The sequence below is a fragment of the Oryctolagus cuniculus genome, chromosome 10 (genome assembly GCF_964237555.1).
Source record: "Oryctolagus cuniculus chromosome 10, mOryCun1.1, whole genome shotgun sequence".
Lineage (NCBI taxonomy): Eukaryota > Metazoa > Chordata > Mammalia > Lagomorpha > Leporidae > Oryctolagus > Oryctolagus cuniculus.
Window position 1 is genome coordinate 21,584,328 of NC_091441.1, and position 21,487 is coordinate 21,605,814.

The window sequence follows — 21,487 nt, forward strand, 5'->3', positions numbered from 1 at the left end:
ATTCTGAAAATTTTAACTATTAACAATATACTAAAAAGGAGAAATTGCTACAGCAGCTGTAATAATCAATATTTTAACATATGAGTGCTTCATACCACATAATAAATGCATTTTAATTTAAAATGTATTGGGGAGTTTTTTTTCAAGATTTATTAATTTATTTGAAAGGCAAAGTTACAGAGAGGCAGAGGCAGAGAGAGATCTTACATCCTGGTTCATTCCCCAGATGGTTGCAATGGCCAGAGCTGGACAGATCTGAAGCCAGGACCCAGGAGCTACTTCCTGGTCTCTCACATGAGTGCAGGGCCCAAGCACATGGACCCTTTTCTGCTTTCCCAGGCCATAGCAGAGAGCTGGATCAGAAGTAGAACAGCCTGCTCTCGAATTGGCTCCCATATGGGATGCCGACACTGCAGGTGGCAGTTTTACCCACTACACCAACAGCACTGGCCCCGGAGCTGATATTTTTAAAAAATGATCTATGGTAGTTTTTTTTTTTAATCTATGTTTGTTTTTATACAGGTCAGTATACCTTTATTTAACTGGATGCAACCATCTAGGTTGGACAGTAGTAGTAAGGATTTAAGTTAGGAGAGTAAAGAACAAATAGGCTATAAAGAATCTCAGTTAAACATAGATCCTTAAATTCTATATACTCAAAATATTCATGGATCTCTCTGTCTCTCCTCTTTTGCCTTTTAAATAAGTAACTAAATCTAAAACAAAACAAAACAAAACAAAAAAAAACAACCTGTGGTTAAACAATTGCCTTCCCCTTACCATCTGTCCACAGAAAGCTAGAACACAGTGTTATGTCCATTAAGCTGTGGGGACACAGGACATAAAGGAAAGTTTTATCTCCTAAACCAAAGCTTCTTTCTAAATGCACATAGAACAGAGCTGAAAACTCAGTACTGAGTACTTCTGTATTTCAACTTGAAGTCAACATTAAACAGGTAGTTAGAAATCACAAACTCTGGGGGCCAGCACTGTGGCGAAGCGGGTAAAGCCACCCCCTGCAGTGCCAGCCTCCCATATAGGCGCCAGTTCGAATCCCAGCTACTCCACTTTCAATTCAGCTCTCTGCTGTGGCCTGAGAAAGCAGTAGAAGATGGCCCAAGTCCTTGGGCCCCTGCACCCACATGGGAGACCCGGAAGAAGCTCCTGGTTCCTGGCTTTGGATCAGTGCAGTTCTGGCCATTGTGGCCAATTGGGGAGTGAACCAATAGATGGAAGACCTCTCTCTCTGCCTCTCCTTCTCTGTCTAACTCTGACTTTCAAATAAATAAATAAATCTTTTTTTTTAATAAAAGAATGTGTTCAATGTAACTATCAATTATAAATGGTACCTGAAAAATTTTACCTCTTTATCTTTTCGATCCAAGAGGCTATATTGTACAGGAGGAATTAGATTTTCAACTGCTTTCCCCACATCACTACGGAATGAATCACTAGCTGGAAGACAACTGAAAATGAAAAAAATACAACACTTAGTTAAAATACTGACATTAAATAATTTATCATTTCATAACAGAATTTTTTTTTTGATAATGGACAAAGGAGAATGTTTAAAAATACAGTTAATTGGGGTCGGTGCTTGGCATAGCGGGTTAACGCCCTGGCCTGAGGCACTGGCATCCCATATGGGTGCTAGTTCTAGTCCTGGCTGCTCCTATTGTGATCCAGCTGTCTGCTATATGGCCTGGGAAAGCAGTAGAAGGTTGCCCAAGTCCTTGGGCCCCAGCACCCATTTGGGGGACCCGGAGGAAGCTCCTGGCTCCTGGCTTCAGATTGGCATAGCTCAGCCGTTGCGGCCATCTGGGGAGTGAACCAGTGGATGGAAGACCTTTTTTTCTGTCTCTACCTCTCTCTGTAACTCTGTCTTCCAAACAAATAAAGTAAATCTTAAAAAAAAATTAAAACTTTAAAAATTCAAAAAATAAAACTAAGTTAATTTAACTATAGGCTTGAAATTCAAACATTTATGCAACCAGAAAAATCCTTCAAGCAGAAACCCACCTAATTTTGGTACTTAGAAGTTAAATTAGGGGCCAGCATTGTGGCACAGTAGGTTAAACAGCTGCTTGTGATGCCAGCATCCCACATCAGCACTAGTTCAATCCTGGCTGCTCCATTTCGAAACCAGCTCCCTGCTAACTTGCCCCTGGGATAGCAGCACTTGGGCCCTTGTTACCCACATGGGAGACCCGCATGCAGTTCCAGGCTCCTGGCTTTGGCCTGGCCCAGCTCCAGCCATTGCAGCCATGTAGGGAGTGAACCAGCAGATGGAAGCTACCTTTCCTCTCTTTTCTCTTTGTGTGCCTCTCCCTTTCTTTAACTCTACCTTTCAAATAAATTAAATAAAAACCTTTTAAATAAATAAATAAAGTTAAATTGCATTTTAAGTATAAGTTAAGAAGTTCTAATGTCTGTAACCTAAATTATTTATAGAACCTACATTTTCATACTTTCAGATTACATACCAAATTCTGCTTTTTTTACTTGGATTAAAATCCTGATTTCTTATGTATTGCATACCTAGCAGGGAGTTTGTAAATGTAACTTTGCCCATTTTCAGTCCAAATGATGACTTTATCTGCTGATACAAAATCCCCTCCAGTCCACGTCTGGCCATTTTCACTGGGACCTGAACACAACAGGGAATAGTCTCCAGCATCAAATACCTACAAGGAATAAGAAAGTCACAATCCTCTCCATGTTGATGCCATTTAAGTAAGACCTAGTGACATTTCAACTTAGATAAAGCTCTGGAAATAGAAATATGTTTAACTAACTCAGGTCCTTAATGTTCAATTCCTCAGATAAAGATACTTTGTTAGTGACCCCCAGCATGTGGTCAAGTTAAATTCCCAAGAGTGGGATGGCTGGATCATATGGTGGGTCTATATTCAGATTTCTGAGGTATCTCTATACTGTCTTCCACAGTGGCTATCCCAGTTTACATTCTCACCTACAATGTTTGAATAAAATACATTCTATAATTGTTAGAAGTTTTCCCCAAGAGGAATGAGTAATTACACAATGACCTCAAGTTTTTATCTTGCTCTCCTTTAAAGAAAATAATATTGCTTGTGCAGAGCCCTGGAGTAAGAATAAATACTAGTTGACTTGCCATAATCTCCATTATTTGCCATAATATTTATCATCATATGATACTAACTAAAATAAGAAGCAAGAAAAGTCTACAAAAGAATAATAAAGAGATCAGTCCTATTATCTACTAAAACAAATCATAAAGTTATGGAAGTTAAAATAATGCAGAATTAACTCATGAATGGATAGACAAGAAGTCTGGAAACAGAATGCAATAAGATAGGAATACAGCATATTGTCAAGGCACAAGAACAGATGAATTATTCAATGAATGGCAACAAGAACTCGGGTCTTCAGCTGAAATAATATATATGTCACAATTTATGCGAAATAAATTCCAGATTAAATACTCACAGATATAAAAACAATATGTATTGGGGAAAACAGGTACTTACTTTTTGTTTTGCTTTTTTAAAATCTCAGTACATAGTAAGCCCTTTTAAACATGACACAGATGTCTTAGAACCACAAAATAAAAGATAATAATTCAACTATATTAAAATTGAAAACTTAAGCATGACAATAAATATTTGAAGACATCATTCTGTTTGGCCGCAGGACCACCTCAGTGTTATTTTACCACTACAGCCAGAAGACCTGAGTTGTAACTCAGCCACTCCACCACTACTTGCACCACCTTAGTCTCGTAGTTTATCCCTCTGTGCCTTCGCAGCCTCATCTGCTGCTGCTACGGCTGGAAAGCTCTAAGCCGGCTCCACTGCTCCTAACTCCAGCACTCACATCATTGTGCAATCCGGTGAACAGGCTGGGCTATGCAAATGTTTCCAGGGAACACAATATGGTACAGGTGATGAGATCTGAATTCCAAGCTTCAGTAGGTCTTGGGGACACTTTGTCTCGTGTACTTACTCTGAAGGACAGCTCCCACATCATGAGCACCCCTGTAGAGCCACCAACATGGCAAGGAATAATGTCTCCAACCAATAGTCACTGAAGAACCCGAGGCCTGCCAACTGCCAACTGAGGGATCTTGGAATCAGACCCACCCAGAGTCTAGCAAAGAGTCAAGATCACAGTCCCAACAGATACCTGGACTGCAGCCTGTGAGAGACCCTGCTCGGAGGTACCCAGCTGAGCTATGTCAAGATTCCTGCCCAGAGAACTTGAATGATAAAGCAAGTTTGTTTTTTACATTTCTAAATTTTGGAATAATTTGTTATGGAGGATTAAATAATATACCTATCCTTGGAGTGTTGGGAAAATGAAAAGAAATAACAGATGGAAAGCTTTAAAAATAAAAAACGCTAGCTTTAAAAATAAATAGAGCAAGTGCTTAAAACATGCTGCTTAATTTTCTATCATGTACATATTAAAGTTGAGGAATGAGAAATTATATTCTCCTTAAATCATCATCTGAAATGATGGAGGAAGACTTTCTCAACTCCAAGAAGCCAAAAAACGTCAACCAGATTTAATAATATCCTACCAAAAATGTTCAACCTGCAGAATATTCACTATATTGTTTACATTGTACTAAGACAATAACTAAACAGTGACAAAAAGCTGAAATTAAGACCAATAAAATACAGTCACTAATTGAATCATTCCATGAACCAAAACAAAGACAAGTCTCTGGTGTTCAAAAATGGTATGGAAATTAGATAGGAATTCAAAATTACTAAAACAGTCTCGCACCCAGTATTGCCTTAGAATTCTCTTTGGAAGACTGATGCACCAATATCTTGAAGGACAAAAATATAGCTCCTGATGTGTAGTTATCTTACCCTCCAGTATTTGGAGCACACAACCAAAAGTGATCTTTGTGTGAATGCGCAAAAGGAGATGCTTTGGCAATTCTGACAATAAATAGGTTTGGATTCCTCCTCAAATATTGGCTCAGTATCCTGAAAAGAGAAAGATTTGTGAAGCTTTAGGAATAGCTTGGTTATCAACAAAATTATCACCCTAAAAACATCTGGGTACAAGTGCCTTTGCTACAAAGCTACTCAAGATTTAAAGCCATATGTGAGAATGTCATCACTCTGGCAAAAATAGTAAAAAGTGTATTAATCCTAGTATCTGTAGCTATATGTCCTTTAGGTTAAAAAAAAAAAAAACAATAACAACTGATCAGTTCCTCTAGTTTCTACCAAATTCAATCCTAAAGCTTCTCTAGTTTAAGAGATTAGCGGTGGGTTGGCGTTGTAGCATACTGGATTAAGCCACTGCCTGCAACAAAGGTTCACATATGGGTGCTGGTTCAAGTTCTGGCTGCTCCACTTCTGATCCAGCTCCCTGCTGATGCACATGAGAAAGCAAAGATCTTCCCAGTCCTTGGGCTCCTGTACCTATTTGGGGAGACCAGGATGTAGCTCCTGGAGCCTGACTTCTGGCTTTGGCCTCGCCCAGTCCTGGCTACTGCAGCCACTCTTTCTCTCTGTAACACTGCCTTTCAAATAAATCTTTAAAAAAAAAAAAGAGAGAGAGATTAGGCTGGTGCCGTGGCTCAATAAGCTAATCCTCCGCCTGTGGCGCTGGCACACCGGGTTCTAGTCCTGGTCGGGGCGCCAGATTCTATCCCGGTTGCCCCTCTTCCAGTCCAGCTCTCTGCAATGGCCCGGGAATGCAGTGGAGGATGGCTCAAGTGCTTGGGCCCTGCATCCCATGGGAGATCAGGAGAAGCACATGGCTCCTGGCTTTGGATCAGTGCAGTGCGCCGGCCACAGTGCGCCGGCCACAGCGGCTATTGGAGGGTGAACCAACGATAAAGGAAGACCTTTCTCTCTGTCTCTCTCACTGTCCACTCTGTCAAAAAAAAAAAAAAAAAAAAAAAGAGAGAGAGAGAGAGAGATTAGCATCAATATTATCTGAAAATTGATCTGCCTTTCTTACTGATTAAAAATAACAAGAAAATCAAGCCCCTATACCTGCAATGGAGGCCTAAAGGCAGCCTTACACACTTTCAGTGATGGTTTGCTTTACTTTTTTTCCCTCAAATTACCTTTTAACTTTCTTTATTAAAGATTTATTTATTTATGTGAAAGGCAGATTACAGAGAGGCAGAGGCAGAGAGAGGGAAAGAGAGGTCTTCCATCTGCTGGTTCACTCCCCAAATGGCTGCCAACAACTGGAGCTGAGCTGATCCAAAGCCAGGAACCAGGAGTTTGTTCAGGGTCTCCCACACGGATGCAGGGGCTCGAGCACTTCGGCCATCTTCTACTGCTTTCCCAGGCCATAGCAGAGAGCTGGCTCAGAGGTGGAGAAGCCAGGACTCGATCTGGCACCCATATGTGATGTAAGCACTACAGGCAACAGCTTTGCCCACTACACCACAGCGCTGGCCTCATCTTTTTTAACTTCTAATTTAGAAAGCAGTTGTGGAAAACTCCACCTCTTTTATATGTCTCTACTTTATATCCTCTGCAGTATGTTTCTGTATTTCAGATACTTGAGGGAGCAGTTATTTCCAATACATATGAAAAACAACAATGCACTTATGCTAACCATTTACAGAGAACTTCTATTACATGTCTGCAAGATCCCAAAACATTTTCCCTTCTTAGGAAAAGAAAGGGAAGGAACAAGTCAGGACTAAAACTTTAGACTGTAAGAATAAAAACAGAGAAAGCACTCCCAGCTTCCCTTGTCTCACCTGCATGCCACTTATTTCAGAGGTAACGATCCACACCTTCAGGATGCCCGTCACCGAGAGTGCCACCACAGTGTCCTCTAGGCCGAGAAGGCACAAGAAGCCCAGGTTACAAACAAAATATGTTTTCTTTCTAAATATTAAGCCAGTTTGCTTTAATGAAATTAAATAATAGCAGCTTTCACAAGTTGCAGAAAAACTTCATTCTCTACTTCATGAAATAGAAACCAGATTTAGAAGCAGCTCCATCTGTAGCCTTTGTAACATCCTTTATAACAAACCAGTACACCTATGTGTCGCCCTGAGTTCTCTGAGCTGCTTGAGCAAATTCACTGAACCCAAGAAGGATGTGGTAGGAACCGATCAGTCAGAAGCCTACTGGTCAACAGCAAGGTCACACAAGCTGGAGCTTCAGACTGACAACTACAGAGATGGTCTTGGGCACAGAGCCCTCAACCTTGGGGTCTGCTTCCATCTCCAGGTGCACAGAGTCAGAACTGAGGTGACCAGAGGAAACAGCTGGTGTCTGCTGCAGGCTTAACGGCTTGCTTGCTAGTGATGGAAATCCCCACACCCTCAAAAGCCACAGAAGTCTTCTGTTTGGATTGTTGTGTGGGAGACAGAGGAGAAAAACAAATTCTTTTTCCAACACAGCATGATATAAAACCTACATTCGTAAGTTTTTGTTAGGGGACCAGATTCAGCACCACAATAATCTATGTGCACTCCAGGAGCATGAACACTACAAAGCTCCAGAGTGAAGGGGGCACATGTTAAAATCAAAGTCACGTTTTCTTCAATGATAACTGTGGGGAGCAATCCGGACTGGACTGAGTTACTGGAATTAAGACTTATTCTATGCATCTGCTCTCCCACAATATGGCGCTGGGAGAGAAGTAAACAGCTTCTACCCAGCTGCCTCTCACCAACTTGACAAACTGTAGGACTTGCTCCTGATTGGAGGAGAGCAGCGTACTCGGCGTGTGGGTAGCCGAGTTGGGATTGGCAGAGGAGGACTATAAAGGAGGAGAGAGACGGCATGCACCAGGAACATCTAAGGGGAACATCTAAGAGGAACACCTGTGCAGCCCCCGAGAGAGCCGGCCGGCGGAGTGCCGCTCCCCTGCGGAAGTGGGGAATGTGGCCAGGGGGAACCGCCCTTCCACGGAGGTGGAAGGGACAGTAGCCAACCCGGGAAGAACCAGCAGCAAACCCAGGGAGGGCCGAGCAGACAGAAGAACAGCGCAGGGTCCTGTGTCGTTCCTCCACGAAGAGGGGGAGCGACATAATGGTGCCGTGACTCGGATAGGAAACTTAGGACGGATAGGAAACCTAGGATGGATAGGAAACTTAAGAGGGAAGAAACGGGAAGAACTGGGAAAATACCGGAGAGAGAGACTAGCAAACAGCCTAGGGAAAAGCCGGACGAAAAAGGTGCCGGAAGAAGCTATTGAAAGCCTAGGCATAGACTCGGATACGGACTACGGGGGGAAGCTGGGAGAAATCTCTAAGGTCAAAAGCGAAAGTGAAAGCTAGAACAAACAGACTCGGACGTGGACTGTGGGGAGAGGCCAGGAGAAATGAGGGAGGAATATCGTTGGAGGAAAGTTTGGGGAAACATACCGGGTAGAGAAAAATGTTAGGGAAATTGAAGCCGCGGGGGGCAGGCCAAGGCGGAAACGAAAGCCACTTTGGGATTCTCAAGTTAGCCCGGGAATAGGGGGCGAAAAGTTGAAACCAGAAGCTGAAACGTAAGCCAGATTGGGATCCGTCTGATTAGCCCGGGGAGCAAAGGACGGGAAGCCAAACTGTGGGGCGGAGACGTAAGCTGGGTTGAATTCGCCAGGCTAGCCCGGGGAACTTGGATTGAATGCTAGTGGCGGACACGTAAGCTACGCTGTGTGACTCGTGGAGGCTGCCGCGCGCAGACAGAGCGTGCGGGGCTCAAGTACATAGGGAACGCGGGGCTAGTGCGTAACCGCGGAGTGTGCGCGCAAAGCCGAGCCGCGCAGATGAGAGAGGCGCAGGCTGAAGCGGCTCAGAGCCGGCGAGGCGCCGAGAAGCAGCCTCGGGGCGGAGCCTGCCGGCAGGGCGAGGCACCGGGAAGCTGCAGGGATAGGAGAAATAGAAGTTTAGAAGTAAAGTGAGAGAAATAGGAATGCTGGAAGATGGAAGTAAAATGGGAGAAGTAGGAATGCCCGGAGATAGAGAAATAGAGAAATAGAAAGGCCTCCCCTCAACATGGCAGTGAGAGAGCTTGGATTCGGTCTGCCTGATTAAGTGAGGCGATGAGCACCTGCGGCGGCTAGCAGCTTATGCGCCGCAGGTCACCGAAGACAGGCATGAATTAACATCAGTAAGGCCTCCCCACAATACAGCAATTAGGAGGCTTGGATTCGGTCTGCCTGATTAAGGCGGTAAGCACCAGCAAGCAGCTCGACCAGAGTATGAGCTGCAGGTCACCGAAGATAGGCACGAACCAACACTAATAAGTCTCCCCCACAATACGGCAATGAGAAAGCTTGGATTCGGTCTGCCTGATTAAGGCGGTAAGCACCAGCAAGCGGCTCGACCAGAGTGTGAGCCGCAGGTCACCGAACACAGGCACGCATCAGCGCCTAAAAACCTCCTCACAACATGGCGAAGAGAGGACCCGGATTCGGTTTGCCTGATTGATAGGACTTGTAAGAACCTGTGGCAACTCTAGCAAGCAGAGCAGAGTGTGTGCCACGGGGCACCGAAGACAGGCGCGTATCAACGCCAAAAATAAAAAGAAAGGGGGATCTGTGGGGAGCAATCCGGACTGGACTGAGTTACTGGAATTAAGACTTATTCTATGCATCTGCTCTCCCACAATATGGCGCTGGGAGAGAAGTAAACAGCTTCTACCCAGCTGCCTCTCACCAACTTGACAAACTGTAGGACTTGCTCCTGATTGGAGGAGAGCAGCGTACTCGGCGTGTGGGTAGCCGAGTTGGGATTGGCGGAGGAGGACTATAAAGGAGGAGAGAGACGGCATGCACCAGGAACATCTAAGGGGAACATCTAAGAGGAACACCTGTGCAGCCCCCGAGAGAGCCGGCCGGCGGAGTGCCGCTCCCCTGCGGAAGTGGGGAATGTGGCCAGGGGGAACCGCCCTTCCACGGAGGTGGAAGGGACAGTAGCCAACCCGGGAAGAACCAGCAGCAAACCCAGGGAGGGCCGAGCAGACAGAAGAACAGCGCAGGGTCCTGTGTCGTTCCTCCACGAAGAGGGGGAGCGACAATAACTAACTTATCTTAAATTCAATGTGGTTATCTGGAGGCAAATAAAATGAGAAACAGCACCAACTCAGTTGAGTTATATGAAAATTAAGGGGCACCACAAGTTCACCTCTCAGCACGTGCTAAATTGTCATAAAGGTTAGTTATTACTGTTATTAAATGAACTGTTTGAGGGCCAGTGGGATGATACAATGGGTTAAGTCACTGCTTATGATGCCCATATTCCATATAGAGTGCTCATTCCAGTCAAGCTGCTTTGCTTCTTACCTGGCTTCCTACTAACACACCTGAGAAGGCAGTAGATGATGGTGCATGTGCTTGGGCCCCTGCCACCCATGTGGAAGTCCAGGGTGAGGTTCCTAATGTTTGGCTTTGACCTGACCCAGATCTGGCTGCTGCAGCCATCTAGGGAGTGAACCAAAGAATGAAGGATCTCTCTGTGTCTCTCCCTCTCTGTGCCACTCTGCCTTTCAAATAAATAAATACAAAAACAAAGAAAAAAAAAAACACAGTAATCTGTAGGACAGCCCTGTAGGAAGCATGGAGAATCCTTCCACCCTCTTCCTCATTCATTGCTTTAGTTTTTAGTTCAGACCTGTCCCTCTCAGCTGGGCTATTACAATATACTCCTATCTCATTTGTTCCCATCTAAACCATTTTCAATGATGCCACCCAGGTGGTGTTTAAACATAAATTTTTTCATGGACTTATTCTTACCAAGACTGCCCAAGCTACAGCTCAAGGGTCAACCCCAGCTCAAAGGCTATTTAAGTAAATAAAGTTTTATGAAAACACAGCCAGGCTCATTCATTTATGTATTGTCCCTGGCTAATTTTGTGCCACAACAGCAGATGTGCGTAGCTGAAACACAGACCACATGGCCTGCAGAACCTAAAATATTTTCTACCTAGTTCTTTAGAGGACAAGCCTACCAACCCAGACTTACAAAGTGAAATCCAACACACAAGGCCCTCCATGAGCTGTCCCCTGACAACTTTGCCAGTCCTTTTTTGTTTGTTTTTTGTTTATTTGACAGATAGAGTTAGACAGTGAGAGAGAGAGACAGAGAGAAAAGTTTTCCTTCCATTGGTATTCCACCCAAATGGCTGCCATGGCCGGAGCCATGCCGATCCCAAGCCAGGAGTCAGGCGCTTCTTCCTGGTCTCACATGTGGGTACAGGGTCCCAAGCACTTGGGCCTTCCTCCACTGCCCTCCTGGACCATAGCAGAGAGCTTGACTGGAAGAGGAGCAACTGGGACTAGAACCCGGCGTCCATATGGGATGCCGGTGCCACAGGTGGAGGATTAACCAAGTGAGCCACGGCGCCGGCCCCTACTTTGCCAGTCTTACATCCTGCCACTACTTCCCTCAAACTTGATATCACAGAGAACGAAAATTTGTCTTCCCACACACACCTAGACTAGTTCTTATGCTTTTGCACTTTTGTATAAAGTTTTCCTCTGTCAGAAACATCCTGATCCCCGTGTCTGCCTAACAAATTCCACTTACCTTCCAAATCCTAAAAGAGCCTTCCTGTGGCCTGGCAGCCTTCCTACTGCACTTGGGCCCCTACACTGCCATTCTCTAGGTACCCTCCCTCCATACCGCCACACTTTGCACTCCAAATCAATTGCTGATGTATCACTCTCCCTTCCTAGAATTTGAGTCCCTTAAGTATTAAATACTCTGTACCTGGAATACAGTAGGTAGGCATTCAATACTTGCTGAATGGCTACTGACCAAAAACTTTTGTTCTGATTTCTTTTTTTTTTTTTTTTTTTTTTACAGGCAGAGTGGACAGTAAGAGAGAGAGAGACAGAGAGAAAGGTCTTCCTTTGCCATTGGTTCACCCTCCAATGGCCGGCGCAGCCGGTGCACCGCGCTGATCCGAAGGCAGGAGCCAAGTGCTTCTCCTGGTCTCCCATGGGATGCAGGGCCCAAGCACTTGGGCCATCCTGCACTGCACTCCCGGGCCATAGCAGAGAGCTGGCCTGGAACAGGGGCAACTGGGACAGGATGCGGCACCCTGACCGGGACTAGAACCTGGTGTGCCGGCGCCGCTAGGCGGAGGATTAGCCCATTGAGCTGTGACGCCGGCGTTCTGATTTCTATTTCTAAAGGGTTACAAAGGGAAGCTGCTATAAAGTTGAAGCATCTCATGAATGGGGGTCAGTGTAACACAGTGGTCAGTCACAACTCCAGAGTCCATCCGGCCACCAGTCAGTCACATGTTTATCCTGTGATCTTAGGCAGACTCTACCACTAAACCTCATCAGTCTCATCTATATGAAAGTAGGAACTACTAACAAAAGAACCTACCCCACAGGATATTATGAGAGTCCATCAAGCTAGAACTTTGGCACGGTGGGTAAAGCCACTGCCTGCAATGCTGGCATCCCATAAGGGCACTATTGAAGTCCCAGCGGCTCCACTTCCGACCCAGCTCCTTGCTAAAGTGCCTGGGAGAGCAGAGGAAGATGGCCCAAGTATTTGTGCCCTTGCACAAATGCCAGAGGAAGTTCTTGGCTCCTGGCTTTGGTCTGGCATAGCCCTAGCTGGTGCACCTATTTGGGGAGTGACCATGTGGGTAGAAGACTTCTCTCTCTCTACTCCTCCTCAGGTAAACCTTTCAAATACTTGAAATAAATCTGTAAAAAGTGAGTGAGTGAGTGAGAGAGAGAGAGAGAGAGAGAGAGTCAATCACATGTAAATGCTTAACACAGAGCCTGATAGCATAAGCACTCAATGGGGCCAGAGCTATGGGTGCCAGTTCTAGTTCCGGCTGCTCCTCTTCCGATTCAGCTCTCTGTTATGGCCTGGGAAAGCAGTACAAGATGTCTCAAGTGCTTGGGCCTTTGCACCCACATGAGAGATTCAGAAGAAGCTCCTGGCTCCTGGCTTTGGATTGGTGCAGCTCTGGCCGTTGTGGCCATTTGGGGAGTGAACCAGCAGATGGAAGACCTCTCTGTCTGTCTCTGACTCTCTCTGTAACTCTGACTTTCAAATAAATAAAATAAATTAAAAAAAAATACTCAATAAATGGGTGGTTGTTATAGCTGAGGCTTTATAGAAAACCACAGAACCATGAAGTTGTTTGGCAGAAAAAGAATGCTTCTAAAAAGGCTTAGAAAATATACATTCAATGTTTGATATTAATTATTGGCGTTAGTTATTATTCTTCTCAACAATCTTACTTATACCCTCATGCCTGTTACAGAAAGATTTCAACAGAAATGAAGAAAAGATTAGTAATGTTATTGAGCATCAACTATATACCAGGTACTTACCAAGAACTTCAATAAATTTAACTATGTATAATCTCTTCCCTTTTCATTATTTCCATAGGAAATGGATTCACATCCTGTGTTTCTTATGCAAGTGACAAATGTGGTCTGAAGACATGCACAGGTGAGACTATGGCTCACCCCACCATACCCCTGAGTGATACTATCCTTCCCCCACTCCAGGAAATCACCCTCACACTCTCAGACTGCCAAAAGCTAGTGATCTACCCCATGGAATGCAGACAATCTAACATGTTAAATCTTAATTCAATCAAAGACGCCTTGATGAAGGAGGAGACAGACTATAAATTATTGGAGCAGTGATTTCTTTAAATAGAAGAAAATAACCAGAATTATTAATTTAGGATAAATTTTGAACTTGGCAGTAAGCTGAACATTAAGTCATGGCACTTAAGTGCCTTAAAGGCATCATACACTGACCTTGTGTTCGGTGGGATCGAATAATACTCATGGAGCTAATCCAGTCTGGTGAGATCTTTGATACTAAGGAGTAGAGCACCTCAAGGCTAGTAGCATCCACAACCAGGATTTCAGGGTAATGTCCATGGCACAAAAGCCTTCCTTCCCGCTGGTTTCCAACTGAGAATTGGTAGAACTAAATTCATATCCAAAGGAAAAAAATTTTTAAGTATACTCCTTTAGTTCAGATATTTGATTAATATGTATTCATCAAGTTTATTATATTCTCCTCCTTTTTCTCAACTTCTGCAGTAAACTCTAAGGTACACATTATATGTGTGTATGTACAAACATAAAAATACATCAAGTTATAGAAATGTTTTAAAATATCAAAGAAAAATTGTTCTTCTCCTAACATGTTTATCTTCCCTTTTGACCTATCTTGGGGTCAAAAGAATTCGTGAAAATTCTTCTTTTTATCCCCCTCCAGCATCTAAAACATGCCTGTTGAATGAATTAAAACACCTAAATAAAACAGTCTCACAAATCAAATCATAGGGATGCTCAGGTAGGTCACAAAAATGATATGAATTTTAAATGAATGGAAATAGGTGACTATAGGCTTATAATTACTAATTATCTACTTCAGAAGTGAAAAATGATCAATGTTGAAATATCAGAAGCAAATTCTGGGGCAGGCACTATGGCATAGTGGGTAAAGCTGTCACCTGCAGCACTGGCATTCCATATGAGTGCCGGTCCGAGACCCAGCTACTCCACTTTTTTTTTTTGACAGGAAGAGTGGACAGTGAGAGAGAGAGACAGAGAGAAAGGTCTTCCTTTGCCGTTGGTTCACCCTTCAATGGCTGCCATGGCCGGCATGCTGCGGCCATCCCACCGCGCTGATCCGATGGCAGGAGCCAGGTACTTATCCTGCTCTCCCATGGGGTACAGGGCCCAAGGACCTGGGCCATCCTCCACTGCACTCCCTGGCCACAGCAGAGAGCTGGCCTGGAAGAGGGGCAACCGGGACAGAATCTGGTGCCCTGACCGGGACTAGAACCCGGTGTGCTGGCGCCACAAGGCGGAGGATTAGCCCAGTGAGCCGCGGCGCCAGCTTACTCCACTTTCAATCCTGCTCTCTGCTATGGCCTGAGAAAGCAGTAGAAGACGGCCCAAGTACTTGGGCCCCTGCACCAACGTGGGAGACACAGAAGAAACTCCTGGCTCCTGACTTCAGATTGGCCCAACTCTAGCTATTGCTGCCATTTAGAGAGTGAACGCCTGGATGGAAGATCTCTCTCTCTCTCTCTCTCTGCCTCTGCATCTCTGTAACTCTTTCAAATAAATAAAATGAATCTTAAAAAAAAAAAAAAACATGTTATCTCAGCTTCCTTTAAAAAAAAAGAAGTAATTCTAACTATACTAAGTGTGTTACTTCAGACGAGAGCACAAGACACTTATGGAAACACAGTGTTCATTATACTTCAACAAAGAAAAGAGGAAGAACCAGTGCAATCTTGATCTATGTGTTACTAATGTCAAGAATTACTTAAGAGGATAAATGGGTTTCCATCAACCAAAGAACAGAAGAATAACTATAAAAGTATCAAAGGAGCTGTCTTCCCTAAGCCTTGAAAACAGTGCTTCTTAGTAGACTGATCCTCCTAGAAGATTTTTTAGAAGGTGAAGACATTTCCAGACTACTACTTCCCAAGGGACTGGCCCCTAAATGATTCTCGTAATGGCAGGCGAAGTAAAGCACAGAAGGCAATGCTATAACTACTCTACACTAGGGAAATAACTCAGGAATCTTGGTCCAATCTGTCCCCATGCTCATTAGATCTACTCTTAGAAATAGAAACATTGTTTGTAAAGGAATACTAATTCCTCTCAATAATGGAATACCCTTCAAAAGAAGGAGTACAACTTTGAATGCATAAACATTGATTGTGGAACACATTTTAATATAAGGTGGCACCCAGATTAAGGGGATGGCATCGAATAAAATGCAAATTACCACAGACGGCATTCTAGATCTCAGAAGGCTGACCCAAAAAACACTCAAGGTGAGGTTCCAGGAACTGTAGGCAGTCCCATATGATAGTGGCTACAGGTAGCCCTGAGCCATAGAAGGGGCTGATCTATCAAGGAAGAAAGGATGGATGCCAAGAAGCAAACTTGTCAGTGTTCAACCAGTACCAGGAAGGAGAGAGATGTGCACTGCAATCACTAAAGAACTCTCACCTGCAGGCAGAGATATCGTATTAGAACTGCCTGACTGCAAGTCTGTCACCTTTCACTTAAAGTTATACTCTCAAACCGTCTCTGACCCCTAACTAATGTCGCTAATTTAACCTCCAAGACACTTGGATACTGGGAAAGAGCGCATCTTGAATGGAGAACCAAGTGTTCAAAATATTAATTAAACAAACTGGCATTTCCTTGCAATTTTAGTAAGTGTTAGTGTCACCAACATTTATCACTTCTGTGTATATACAAAACACCCCACTTCTGGACCTGAAAAGAGTGAAGAACACCTAGGAAACCGCCACCACACTGGCAAATCTGTCAACAAGCATCGTCTCCTTAGAGATGTCTGCCAACTGAAATACCAAAGGCCTGATAAATCAGAATCTGATAAATAGCAGGCACTGGAGACATGTTGAACAAATCCAGAAATTTTTCTCTAATGTAGAAGACAAACATTTTAAAATCATAAATCAAAATTATATCATGGTCAAAATACTTGAATCCAATGAGTTCAAGATATTCATATACAATTAATTAAATTACAGTCCATGAACCAACATTGATTTATTATCCCTTTTCTCTCTATAAATTTTGATGATTCTTCATATGATAAAAATAAACAATATATGCTTTTTAAGAAAGCACATGCCCTAATAAGACTAAAGTAAATTTTAAAAGGCCTTTAAACTAAGAAATAATCCCAAAAGACTCATATCCCACTAACTACCATCCCCCTCACAAATATTCTCCTTTGACTCTCTAATTTGTGTTAGTAGAGAAGGTTTTATTTCTCAATGAATAATCTTGTGTGGTTTAAAGTAAATGGTACGATGTAAGAGAAAACACAGTCCTAGAGATCAACAGACCTGATTTGGGACCAGGGTGCCAAGGATGATTCACTATGAGATTCAATAGCTCATATAATCTCTCTGGGCCTCAACTTCCTTATATGTAAAATGATACACTACCGTTTAATTTGTAAGGATGTGGGGAGATTAAATGAAACGCAATACAAGAAATATCTATACAACTCTTGTTTGATAAATGTGAGATCTCTTCCCTTTCCCCTTCCATTGAGAACATAACTGCTCGTACTTTCTCTATACCTCATAGTTTTCTCAACACAGTTAACAAGTACATTGAAGCATTGAGAAGTTGACAGTTATGAAAAAGTAAGAACATCAGGAACCTAAGTCAGGAACTATACATTCTATGTAATATTCAACATATCATTTCTTCTAAAAAGTTATAGAGTCTTAAAAAGAACCAATTGTACTAATAAAAAACAATACGGCCCAAAATGTAGGTCAATCTATGTCAATCACAAATGGAATTTTAATGGCTTTAACCATAAGGAATTCCATTATTTAGGGCCGAGACCACTTACCCAAGTAAGGTGCCTAACTTGGGCAGCCAGGAGAGCCCACACCAGCAGAAGCAGCAGTGGTCACTGCCTCACCCTGAATCTTTCCTGATTGGTCCCTCCTGCTTTATTACTTGTCCTAACTGCCATCTTAGGACGAATCCCGTTCCTACTCCAATTCTAATCATTTTGTCCTACTGCCCCTCCCCACCATTTTTCTTATAAAAATTTACAGGCTCAGTGTTTTTAAAAGTTTTAAGTCATGTACTTGTAATGAATTGTGTGTAATCCCAGAAATAGATACTAACTTGTATGCCAGTATGTGTGCAGGCTAACTTTGTAAATTCAATACATCTGCCATCATTCACATCCCAGAGGCACATCTCTCTGTAAAAGAAAAATACAGCAAGATTAGAATCTGATTTTTAAAAGCATTGTTCAACTGTGTCACAGTAGCTTAAAATTAACATTCTATTTTTATTCCATTGTCATTATGGCTGTTTGTCAAAACATACAGTCTTCCCACCTGCAATCTTAAGCCACCCTCCAATCTGCCCACCCCCCACACCAACCACACCCTTTCTGGGTCCATTATAGGACCGTACTCCTGGCTCTTTTTAGTTGGTGGAGGCTAGTGACCAGCTCTGGCTAGAAGTGATGTGAGCAAGTGAGACCCTACCGAACTCTTTCTCTCCTACTTCTATTCCAAATAGTGGCTGCTTTGGATAATTATTGTTCCCTCACCTTGAACCTTAAAGTACAGATAAAAATGAAGCAGAGCTACCACATGATACCTGAGCAGCAAGAGACAAAAACAAGAAATAAGCTTTTAATTTAAACTACAACGCTTTTTCATTTGTTATCAATGCAACTAGAAAATTTAACATAAAAAAAATAAAAGTTAAAATCAACTTTATTTGAATTTCAAATTTCTGTAAACTATGGTATTCTAGTTTTGATTCTGTATATTTAGTAATTTTATTGAGTACATACAAAAAACAACTTCTATCTCAAACTAAAGATGTAACATTGAAAATCAGAAATACCAGTAAGTCTCACCTTTTGTAAAAGTATAACTTATATGACAAAAAATATTAATAAAATGCAATGATCCTGAGGTTATTAGAGTTTCCTTTAAGATACCATTTTCTTTTGTCTCACATGATATGAAATAATTTTTCAAAGAATACTCAATCTAGAACATTTTAATGTGACTTATGCTCTAACTGTTCAACAGATACTGTATTTCTACCTGATGCTACCTCATATGGTACTGTAGAATTACACAAAGTTCTCTTCAAATCCATAAATCACGGAGAAGAGAGAACAATTGCTTATGGAACTTTCTCCAAGTTCCCCAACTCTCTTTAATTGTATAAATATACAATTTTCAAAGGACGAAAAATGCTTTTTAAAATTCACTCTGGGCCCCAAAACTACTGTTCAATATACTACCAATTCTCCAAAAGCAAGCTAAATTCTACGACTCAGGAATACACACAGTTATGTTAATAAACTGAAAAAATCACTGTCACTGTATGAATTCTTCCGTGGCTTCATTTTCCAAATTTGTGCTAGCCTAGCATCATTCTGGTTTTTTAACAATTTCAAGGGAATCTGCTGACTAAATTAAAACAACAAGGGTATTAAGATCATGCTTTAACTTTTCTGGCATTCTGAGTTTCTCAAAAGTGAAACAAAGAACATAATCATATTACAAGAAAAGTTTTATAAAATCATTAATAGAAATGAAAATCATATCCTTAAAGCTATTTCAAATATTTTTCTATAGGTTTAAACAATGGGAAATATTTATTTAGAAAATACTCTAAAATTGAAACAAAAAAAAACTCCCTTATTTACTAAAACATTGATACTAAAGACGTATGAGAATAAAAGTAAATAAGAAAACACTGGCCAGCGCCGTGGCTCAACAGGCTAATCCTCCGCCTTGCGGTGCCGGCACACCAGGTTCTAATCCCAGTCGGGGTGCCAGATTCTGTCCCGGTTGCCCCTCTTCCAGGCCAGCTCTCTGCTGTGGCCAGGGAGTGCAATGGAGGATGGCTCAAGTGCTTGGGCCCTGCATCCCATGGGAGACCAGGAGAAGCACTTGGCTCCTGCCTTCGGATCAGCATGGTGCGCCGGCCACAGCGCACCGGCCGCGGCAGCCATTGGAGGGTGAACCAACAGCAAAGGAAGACCTTTCTCTCTGTCTCTCTCTCTCTCACTGTCCACTCTGCCTGTCAAAAAAAAAAAAAAAAAAAGAAACAAAAAGAAAACACTTACCCACTCTCAGATGCACTCACAATATACTGTTTGTCACTGGAAGCACAAGCTTTAGATAAGCAAGTGATTGAAGCTGTATGACCAAATAACAGAGCCCGAGGATTAACCTAGAAAAGCAAAACAATGCTGATGTAAGTAAAAATTTAAAAGTTAATATTTCAATTAGGAATCGTATTAAATATTCAATGCAAATATATAGATTTAGATTTAAAAAGAATCGCTCAAAACACTAAAAACAAAGAGTAAAAACAGCAGCAACAAAAAAGTAAACTCTAATCCATAAAATGTCCACAATCTTAGTTTATCAAGTAGTTTTGAAGTTAAAACAGGAGCTATGAAGAAAAAAAATCAAAACTGCAGTATCTATGAGGTAGGAATTTGACATAAGGGTTAAGTCACTGCTTGGTAGACCCATATCTCATACAAAATGCCTGGTTTGAATCCTAGCTTCTCCACTTCAAATCCAGATTCCCAGGGCCAGTGCTGTGGCGTAGTAGGCTAAGCCCCCACCTGTGGTACTAGAATCCCATATGGACGCCGGTTCCAGTCCCGGCTGCTCCTCTTCCAAACCAGCTTTCTACTAATGGCCTGAGAAATCAGAGGAAGATGGCCCAAGTGCTTGGGTTCCTGTACCCGCATGGGAGACCCAAAGAAGCTCCTGGCTCCGGCTTTGGATCGGCATGGCTCCGGCCGTTGTAGCCACTTGGGAAGTGAACCACCGACAGAAGACTTTTCTCTCTGTCTTACTCTCTCTCACTGTCTGTAACTCTACCTCTCAAATAAATAAATAAATAAAATATTTTCTTTAAAAAAGAAACCTTTTATTTAATGAATACAAATTTCCTAAGTGCAACTATAGGAATATAGTGGTTCTTCCCCACATACCCACCTTCCAATCCCCACTCCCATCCCACTTCCTCCTCCTTCTTCCATCCCATTCTTCATTAGATTTGTTTTTAATTAACTTTATATAAAGACCAACTCTATACTAAGATTTCAACAATTTGCATACACACTCACATACACAGAAAAAGTATAATGAACTGTTTGAAAACAAGTTTTACAGTTAATTCTCATAGTAAAACTCATTAAGGTCAGAGGTTCTACATGGGGAGTAAGTGCACTGTTGTTAATTTAACAATTAACACTCTTATGTATGATGTCAGTGATCACCCAAAGCTCTTGACATGAGCTGCAAGGGCTATGGAAGCCTTTTGAGTCCATGATCTCCGTCTTGTTCAGACAAGGCCATAAGCAAAGTGGAAGTTCTCTCCTTCCTTCAGAGAAAAATAGTCTTCTTTGATGGCCACTTATCTGCACTAGGGTCTCACTCACTGAGATCGTTCATGAAGAAACTTTTTTTTTGTCCCAGTGTCTTGGCTTAACATGCATGAAATGCTATCACGGGCTTTTCAGCCAGACCAGAATGCCTTAAATGCTGATTCTTAGGTCAGAGCGCTGTTTAGGGCATTTGACATTCTATTAGCCTACTGTGTTGACTACTTCCCATGTTGGAAAATTCTCTCCTTTGTTAATTCTATTGCCATTACCAGACACTTGATCTTATTTATATGATCCCTTTGACACTTAATCCTATCTGTATGATCACTATAACAATTACTATGATCACTTTAACACATAAGATGGCATTATTACCACCCAGCTTAAAGGGAATTGGAGTCCCATGGCAAGTTTTAGCTTTACCCTTAGAAGTAAGTCCATGGGAATGTATGCAGAACTATACCGCTCTTCCCTCTCTTATTCCCACGTTTATATTTTACTGGGATCTATTTTCAATTGACATTATACACATATGATTAATTCTATGTTAAGTAAAGAGTTCAACCAATGGTATTAGGTAGGAAAAAAAATTTTTAAAAATTAGAAATACAA

General features: G+C 42.4%; 1 protein-coding gene across 4 annotated transcripts in view; it reads right to left on the minus strand.

The window, feature by feature from the left end:
• The window catches only part of WDR7 (WD repeat domain 7), a 378,155-nt gene that overhangs the window by 329,099 nt on the left and 27,569 nt on the right, over positions 1–21,487 (minus strand). For all 4 annotated transcript variants that reach the window (XM_070050123.1, XM_070050124.1, XM_051851193.2 and 1 more), the window contains exons 3-9: positions 19,595–19,701; positions 17,617–17,695; positions 13,714–13,888; positions 6,728–6,804; positions 4,860–4,979; positions 2,539–2,684; positions 1,364–1,466 (exon numbers count right to left, since the gene is read on the minus strand). In XM_070050123.1, coding sequence (XP_069906224.1) covers positions 1,364–1,466; positions 2,539–2,684; positions 4,860–4,979; positions 6,728–6,804; positions 13,714–13,888; positions 17,617–17,695; positions 19,595–19,701 — 807 coding nt within the window. The remainder of the gene's footprint in view (positions 1–1,363; positions 1,467–2,538; positions 2,685–4,859; positions 4,980–6,727; positions 6,805–13,713; positions 13,889–17,616; positions 17,696–19,594; positions 19,702–21,487) is intronic.